General features: G+C 37.7%; 1 protein-coding gene across 1 annotated transcript in view; it reads left to right on the plus strand.

Annotated features, from left to right (window-relative positions):
* The window catches only part of dct (dopachrome tautomerase), a 15,091-nt gene that overhangs the window by 1,864 nt on the left and 3,227 nt on the right, over nucleotides 1-10,000 (plus strand). Inside the window, exons 3-6 of the mRNA XM_077237489.1 lie at nucleotides 401-501; nucleotides 3,317-3,483; nucleotides 4,928-5,104; nucleotides 7,812-7,947. Of these exons, the coding sequence (XP_077093604.1) occupies nucleotides 401-501; nucleotides 3,317-3,483; nucleotides 4,928-5,104; nucleotides 7,812-7,947 (581 nt within the window). The remainder of the gene's footprint in view (nucleotides 1-400; nucleotides 502-3,316; nucleotides 3,484-4,927; nucleotides 5,105-7,811; nucleotides 7,948-10,000) is intronic.

A 10,000-nucleotide genomic window follows, 5' to 3' on the forward strand; every position in this document is an offset into this window, starting at 1 on the left:
TGATTTCAGTGACGTAGAAAAAAATAAAAGGAATTGTTTATTTGATTACATTTTGAAAGATTAATAAAATTATTCATGTTTTACTTCATTTGATTACCATCGGTTTTGATGATAAATTTTTATTAATTCTCAACTCCAGAAAAAGTAAAACACAGAATTTCTGAAAAGTTTAACATTTTAAAGGAAACTGTTATTGTAAAAAAAATAATAAAAGAAAATGGTCAGGGTAAGGGTTAGTTTAAAAAAACTGAAAATTGAGTTACTAAAAAATTTAAACTGAATGGGGGAAAAACTGATTTTGGAGAAATACATTTATTTGTTTGGGCCCTACTAATATACGTCTGTACATGGTGTATGATGTGCTTATGTGATTATGATATTGACCTTTTTCTGCTGGCAGGTCCAGGACGTCCTTTCAAAGCCATCGACTTTTCCCACAAGGGTCCGGCGTTTATCACCTGGCACCGATTCCATCTACTCAGCCTGGAGAGAGAACTACAGGTCAGAACTACACTAACACTAACTACAGGTCAGAACTACACTAACACTAACTACAGGTCAGAACTACACCAACACTAACTACAGGTCAGAACTACACTAACACTAACTACAGGTCAGAACTACACTAACACTAACTACAGGCCAGAACTATACTAACACTAACTACAGGTCAGAACTACACTAACACTAACTACAGGTCAGAACTACACTTACACTAACTACAGGTCAGAACTACACTAACACTAACTACAGGTCAGAACTACACTAACACTAACTACAGGTCAGAACTACACTTACACTAACTACAGGTCAGAACTACACCAATACTAACTACAGGTCAGAACTACACTTACACTAACTACAGGTCAGAACTACACTAACACTAACTACAGGTCAAAACTACACCAACACTAACTACAGATCAGAACTACACTAACACTAACTACAGGTCAGAACTACACTAACACTAACTACAGGTCAGAACTACACTTACACTAACTACAGGACAGAACTACACTTACACTAACTACAGGTCAGAACTACACCAACACTAACTACAGGTCAGAACTACACTTACACTAACTACAGGTAAGAACTACACCAACACTAACTACAGGTCAGAACTACACCAACACTAACTACAGGTCAGAACTACACTAACACTAACTACAGGTCAGAACTACACTTACACTAACTACAGGTCAGAACTACACTAACACTAACTACAGGTCAGAACTACACTTACACTAACTACAGGTAAGAACTACACTAACACTAACTACAGGTCAGAACTACACTAACACTAACTACAGGTCAGAACTACACTTACAATAACTACAGGTAAGAACTACACTTACACTAACTACAGGTCAGAACTACACCAACACTAACTACAGGCCAGAACTATACTAACACTAACTACAGGTCAGAACTACACTAACACTAACTACAGGTCAGAACTACACCAACACTAACTACAGGTCAGAACTACACTTACACTAACTACAGGTCAGAACTACACCAACACTAACTACAGGTCAGAACTACACTAACACTAACTACAGGTCAGAACTACACTTACACTAACTACAGGTCAGAACTACACTAACACTAACTACAGGTCAGAACTAAACTTACACTAACTACAGGTAAGAACTACACTTACACTAACTACAGGTCAGAACTACACCAACACTAACTACAGGCCAGAACTATACTAACACTAACTAAAGGTCAGAACTACATTAACACTAACTACAGGTCAGAACTACACCAACACTAACTACAGGTCAGAACTACACTTACACTAACTACAGGTCAGAACTACACCAACACTAACTACAGGTCAGAACTACACTAACACTAACTACAGGTCAGAACTACACTTACACTAACTACAGGTCAGAACTACACTAACACTAACTACAGGTCAGAACTAAACTAACACTAACTACAGGTCAGAACTACACAACACTAACTACAGGCCAGAACTACACTAACACTAACTACAGGTCAGAACTACACTAACACTAACTACAGGTCAGAACTACACTAACACTAACTACAGGTCAGAACTACACTAACTACAGGTCAGAAGTACACTAACACTAACTACAGGCCAGAATTACACTAACACTAACTACAGGTCAAAACTACACCAACACTAACTACAGGTCACTACAGGTCAGAACTACACTAACACTAACTACAGGTCAGAGCTATACTAACACTTACTACAGGTCAGAACTACACCAACACTAACTACAGGTCAGAACTACACTAACACTAACTACAGGTCAGAACTACACTAACACTAACTACAGGTCAGAACTACACTAACACTAACTACAGGTCAGAACTACACTAACACTAACTACAGGCCAGAATTACACTAATACTAACTACAGGTCAAAACTACACTAACACTAACTACAGGTCAGAACTACACTTACACTAACTACAGGTCAGAACTACACTAACACTATCTACAGCTCAGAACTACACTAACACTAACTACAGGTCAGAACTACACTAAACTACTGGAATTATGGGTTGAGCAGAAATAGTAATTAATCATTTCATTTGTAAATCGCTAATCATGATCATGATATCTGAGCACAAGTGAAGAGTTTATGTAGAATTATTACTGTTGTTATTACACAAGCTGAGACTCAAACTTGGGTCGCCCGAAGCACAACGGCGCTACATGTCGACGCCCTTGCCCAACAGGTTATCGGCGCCTACTTAATTTTATTAATTGTACTATATTAATAATTAATTAATTAATTTTCAACTATATTTTTTAAAGTTATGACTTATTCTGTTTTATTCTTCCTACTTCAAAATCCCACGTTCAATTCAATGCGTTACTTGTTGAAACTGTAATTAATTGAGAAATTTACTAGCAATTTCTGAGTGTAAATTGTTTCCACGCCCAGTTTTTTTTCAGAGTACTTAAAAATGTAGGTTATAAAGTCAAACTAGGTGCAATTTTAAACACTATTGTCAGAATCATAATCAGAATCAGAAAGAGCTTTATTGCCAAGTGTGCTTGCACACACAAGGATTTTGTTTTGGTACTGAGGCTTCCAGTGGACATATACCAATACAAATACAACATGATACATAATACTACAATTATAAGAATAAAAAAAATAAAAATATAAATATATGAGAATAAAACTATCACAGTTGGGTTTAGTGCCTTCATGAGTATGTTTAAATGTTTATTCTGAGAAATGTTAGCTAGAATCTAGATTCCTCTTGGGTGAATCCAGCAGTAAGACAAAAGGAACTGTTGTTTCTTTCCTCTCAGAAGCTCACGGGGAATGAGAACTTCGCTGTGCCGTACTGGAGGTTTGCGACGGGCCGTCAGGAGTGTGACGTGTGCACAGACGCTCTGCTAGGAGGACCACACCCCGCAGACCCGTCCCGAATCAGCCCCGGATCCCGGTTCTCACGCTGGCCCGTGGTGTGCGACAGGTGCGTTTCAGAGGAGAACCAGTCCAACCACTCAACTCTGCTGTTAGAGACCTGATCAGGTGTTTCATCTGTGACACGGTGGGGTAAAAGATCAAATTGGATTATTAAGAAAATAAATGATTCCACTTTATTTTGATTGTCCACTTTAGACATTCTACTAACTATAAGTCAGCAGCATGTCAACTAACTCTCATTAGAGTATTAGTAGACTGTCAGTAGACTGTTAGGTTAGGGTTCGGTTAGTAGAACAAGTTGACTTGCAGTTGCCGAGTTACTTATAGTCAGTAGAATATCTTTTGATGGACCATCAAAATAAAGTGTTATTAGATATGAAGCATACAGTCTACTAATACTCTATTGACAGGTAGTTGACATGTAGTTGTCTAAAGTGGACTATCGAAATAAAGTGTTACCAAATGAATTAACAGGAACCACTGAAACATCCTCAATGCAAAACACGTCCGTTTTTATTTTAATTTTAGTTTTAGACATTTGATGTACTTTTCCTTACTTTTATTACTTTATTGTTTTAAAATATTTCTGTTAAGCTTTATTTATTTTTCATTTTTAGTCATTTTAGTAATTTTAACTTCATTGCTGATGCAACAAGTCATCTAATATTTATATATTATTTCAGCTTTAGTTCAATGACTGAAACAGTGTTTTAGTACACAATGACACTGAAACATCAGAATTGGATCCATTCAACAATGATTAATGACTCTAAATATATGCTTTAACCTCTCAGTTATACACACAATTGGCATTCAGACAATCATGCATACAATAAAGGCACAAAAAGTTGTGGACACTTAATATTCAATAATATTACTGATCTCCTGCATTGACACCATTATAAGAGAACTGAACTAAGCTGGACGATGACGTCACGGTTTCTCCAGAGCGGCTATATATATATATATATATATATATATATATATATATATATGAACTAAATCAATAACTTTTTTTACAGCAAAAATGAACCATCACTGAACTTAGGCTACTTAAGATGGAGTGTGACGCTATTTTCTTCTAGACAAACTTTGTTACATTATTTTGTTGAAACTATCTGTATTTTAAAAAGCGCTATATAAAGGTGACTTGACAAAATGCTCATCCAACTCGTCAAGTCAAGTCAAATTTTATTTTAGTCAAGCCTAACCCTAAAACGATCTCATGAAAGATGTGTATCTAGCACAAATTGTATTTATCGTGCAATTTATGCAAAAAATTGTTTTTCTGTGCATATGATACGCACTGTAAACCCCTTGGGTAGATTTGGTGGTGTGGAGTACATTCATATTACACGCCTTGAAGTGCGTATCATATGCATGTTCAGATCGGGGTGGAAGTGCACTTACTTCTCAGTAGAATGAGACACTGTCATGCGTTCCTGCTCCAGAATCTCGTCCTCACGTTCTTCATCTTCTTTTTCCTCCAGTCTGGATGAGTATAACCGTCTGGTGACCCTGTGCAACGGCACTAGCGAGGGAACACTACGCAGGGGACTCACGCAGGGCAATGTGACTCTCCCGAGCATGAGTGACGTCAGAAGCTGCTTGACCCTGCGCGAGTTCGACAGCCCGCCGTACTTCACCAACTCCAGCTTCAGCTTCAGGTCAGGTGACCTCGCCGAGACACACAACTACTGTATATATTCCGTCTCTGAAGATTTTCAACCAAAATCTTTACCACAATTCGAGTAGGGGAGAGTGGCGCACACACTAACACGGGGCTAGTTGTCACACACTTGTTCTAAATTCTTCCATGACAAAACTATATAAAAACTGCCATATCAACACTATATACAGAAACAATTACACTGAAATCTTTGGATGATATTACTAAACATTTATTTAACTATAGCAAAAGTACATTTCTTTGGGGCAAGTTGACACAACTATGATATTGTATACTTTTATGAATTCTATTGGAGAAACCAATAGCATAGAGAAACCATGAGAAAAAGGTGAATTCAGACTGAGAGTCCATGTTCAGAAATTATTAATTATTATTATGTTTTGAACTATGCAGTATAGCTGTGTTTTGCATTGTGTTTGTTTTCAAACTCAAAAATTAGGCCTACTTTATTTTTAATTATTTTAAATGCCATTGTTTTATATGAAAAAGTTATTTACTGTATTTTATTGACAAAATATTTTAGTTTGTCTTGTATATTTTCTTGATAAGATCCGATAACATCAGTCATATGGTCATGTTATAATGAACCTATGGGGCATGTTGTCACATTCACTTCCACTCTTTCAGAGTAAATCAAGCAAAAAATATACACTGTACTAATGAAACAAAACCACATAATTGTACATGTGGGAAATTAATGTGGGGAAAAATAAATACTCTGAGCCGTAAGTAGATTTACACAAACTGCAGGGCCAGTGTTCGAGTGTGGCTGAAAGAAGTTGTTGAACCATCGCTACTCTCCCAGTTCACGACTTCAAGTCTTGGATCAGCGCGTGATTGTAAGGTTTCTCAAATGGCTCTGAGAATTGGGTAAGAGAGAACTAGATTGGGGAAATTGAAAGATGAGCCAATGCTGATGAGCTGGGTCTGTGGTGGAGCAGTGAGTCTGATGTGAGATTAAACTCGAGGTTCTGTGTGAGATTAAGCCCGAGGTTCTTTGTGAGATTAAACTCGAGGTTCTGTGTGAGATTAAACTTGAGGTTCTGATGTGAGATTAAACTCCAGGTTCTGATGTGAGATTAAACTCCAGGTTCTGATTTGAGATTAAACTCCAGGTTCTGATGTGAGATTAAACTCCAGGTTCTGATGTGAGATTAAACTCCAGGTTCTGATGTGAGATTAAACTCCAGGTTCTGATGTGAGATTAAACTCCAGGTTCTGATGTGAGATTAAACTCCAGGTTCTGATGTGAGATTAAACTCCAGGTTCTGATGTGAGATTAAACTCCAGGTTCTGATGTGAGATTAAACTCCAGGTTCTGATGTGAGATTAAACTCCAGGTTCTGATGTGAGATTAAACTCCAGGTTCTGATTTGAGATTAAACTCCAGGTTCTGATGTGAGATTAAACTCCAGGTTCTGATGTGAGATTAAACTCCAGGTTCTGATGTGAGATTAAACTCCAGGTTCTGATGTGAGATTAAACTCCAGGTTCTGATGTGAGATTAAACTCCAGGTTCTGATGTGAGATTAAACTCCAGGTTCTGATGTGAGATTAAACTCCAGGTTCTGATTTGAGATTAAACTCCAGGTTCTGATGTGAGATTAAACTCCAGGTTCTGATTTGAGATTAAACTCCAGGTTCTGATTTGAGATTAAACTCCAGGTTCTGATTTGAGATTAAACTCCAGGTTCTGATTTGAGATTAAACTCCAGGTTCTGATGTGAGATTAAACTCCAGGTTCTGATTTGAGATTAAACTCCAGGTTCTGATGTGAGATTTAACTCCAGGTTCTGATGTGAGATTTAACTCCAGGTTCTGATGTGAGATTAAACTCCAGGTTCTGATGTGGGATTAAACTCCAGGTTCTGTGGCGGTGCGGACTGGATCGACTCCATTGGAGTTTATTTTTTATGTAAAGCACTTTGAATTGCCATAGTGTATGACATATGCTATATAAATAAACTTGCCTTGCCTAAGGTTTACCAAGCATTAAAGAGTATGATGGGAGAAACAAAGCTTTTCAAAGCTTTGAATCAATTGAGCCGATTGCTTCGCAAAATGATTCACCGTTTCGAAGCGTTCAAAACATAGATATCCATAATAAAGGCTGGATGTATTACGGCGGAGTCTCTATAGTTTTCACCGGCGGCCATCTTGTCACAGGCAAGCTTTCTGAGGGGCTCTGTGGTACCTGATGTAAGGTGAGAACACAAATACTCTTATCTCGCTGAAATCTTGGCAGATTTACAAACGTTTCGGTTTCTTACTATCGTTATTAATGTGGCTATAATACTGGATGTTTACATAATTATTCATAATTGTGCAGTGTCATAACTACATCTCTGACGTTTATAACGAACCAAACCGTTTGAAAATCGGTAGAAAATTGAGCAAGTTATGGTTATTTAAAAAGTACATGCACCATAAAACACAATGTTACGAGTGAGCGAGCTGCCTGTGACAAGATGGCCGCCAGGTCCTGACGTCGACCTCCATTGGCCAGCAGTGCGGACGAGACATCTAGCCTTTATTATGGATATCTATGGTTCAAAACGCCACACGCTTGTGACCCCTGCTGGTCAGAACAGTGGAAGTGCAACATGTGCCAAACATGCATGGAACAACCTTTTACAAACCCATTGCAAACACTTTCTACAAACCCTAATGTTCTGTCTCTGCAGGAACGCTCTGGAGGGATTCGACCGGCCTGACGGTGAACTGGACTCTTCGGTCTCGAACCTTCATAACCTCGTGCATCAGTTCCTCAGCGGGACCAGCGCTCAGTCCCACTCCGCTGCCAACGACCCCATATTCCTGGTAATACAACAATCACATTCAATAATCACAACGACCCCATATTCCTGGTAATATAACAATCACATTCAATAATCACAACGATCCCATATTCCTGGTAATACAACAATCACATTCAATAATCACAACGACCCCATATTCCTGGTAATACAACAATCACATTCAATAATCACAACGACCCCCTTATTCCTGGTAATATAACAATCACATTCAATAATCACAACGACCCCATATTCCTGGTAATATAACAATCACATTCAATAATCACAACGACCCCATATTCCTGGTAATACAACAATCACATTCAATAATCACAACAACCCCATATTCCTGGTAATATAACAATCACATTCAATAATCACAACGATCCCATATTCCTGGTAATACAACAATCACATTCAATAATCACAATGACCCCATATTCCTGGTAATACAACAATCACATTCAATAATCACAACGACCCCATATTCCTGGTAATATAACAATCACATTCAATAATCACAACGACCCCATATTCCTGGTAATACAACAATCACATTCAATAATCACAACGACCCCATATTCCTGGTAATACAACAATCACATTCAATAATCACAACGACCCCATATTCCTGGTAATACAACAATCACATTCAATAAGCACAACGACCCCATATTCCTGGTAATATAACAATCACATTCAATAATCACAACGACCCCATATTCCTGGTAATACAACAATCACATTCAATAAGCACAACGACCCCATATTCCTGGTATTACAACAATCACATTCAATAATCACAACGACCCCATATTCCTGGTAATACAACAATCACATTCAATAAGCACAACGCCCCATATTCCTGGTAATACAACAATCACATTCAATAATCACAACGACCCCATATTCCTGGTAATACAACAATCACATTCAATAATCACAACGACCCCATATTCCTGGTATTACAACAATCACATTCAATAATCACAACGACCCCATATTCCTGGTAATATAACAATCACATTCAATAATCACAACGACCCCATATTCCTGGTAATACAACAATCACATTCAATAATCACAACGACCCCATATTCCTGGTAATACAACAATCACATTCAATAATCACAACGACCCCATATTCCTGGTAATACAACAATCACATTCAATAATCACAACGACCCCATATTCCTGGTAATATAACAATCACATTCAATAATCACAACGACCCCATATTCCTGGTAATACAACAATCACAGTCGATAATCACAACGATCCCATATTCCTGGTAATACAACAATCACATTCAATAATCACAACGACCCCATATTCCTGGTAATACAACAATCACATTCAATAATCACAACGACCCCATATTCCTGGTAATACAACAATCACATTCAATAATCACAACGACCCCATATTCCTGGTAATATAACAATCACATTCAATAATCACATTCTGAACTCTGGTCCCGATCCCGACACACGTCCTCCTACGCAGAGTTGTAAAGAGTACCTGAAAACCACACTTGAGTAAAACTACTGACACCTTACAGTGGAAATACTCCATTTTACAAGTCACCAATTTCAATACGATTTGAGTAAAAGTCTTAGAGTATCTGACTTTAACAGTACTTTAGTGTTTTACTCAAACTGAACATAGGCTCAAAGATGAACTAGTCCTCAACACCTAAGAGACGAGAAACAGTTGATTTGTGAGGAGAGCGATCACTTTTATTTTCTAAATAAAAATTAAATAAAACTAAACACCTCAATATTGCAATTGTAAAGGCGGATTTTCTGCAGGGGTTCAGACTGCAAGACTGCCGAATGACTAAAGAAACGTTGTCAGAGAGATGGTAGAAAACTGTACATTTCTTGTCTATTCCACCCACTGCCACTTATACCAACGACGGAAATACGCGCAGTTACAATAGCTTAATATGTGGGAGAGCGTTGCTATATAGAGTGACAATATTGTATTGCAATAGGTAGCACTTCAAAGTCAATACCAAATCAAAACTAATTAGCACATTATTTGTAATTGAAAAGTTGTAATGACAAAATATG

The sequence above is a fragment of the Siphateles boraxobius genome, unplaced genomic scaffold (genome assembly GCF_051911475.1).
Source record: "Siphateles boraxobius isolate OS27281-9 unplaced genomic scaffold, OSU_SipBor_1 201, whole genome shotgun sequence".
Lineage (NCBI taxonomy): Eukaryota > Metazoa > Chordata > Actinopteri > Cypriniformes > Leuciscidae > Siphateles > Siphateles boraxobius.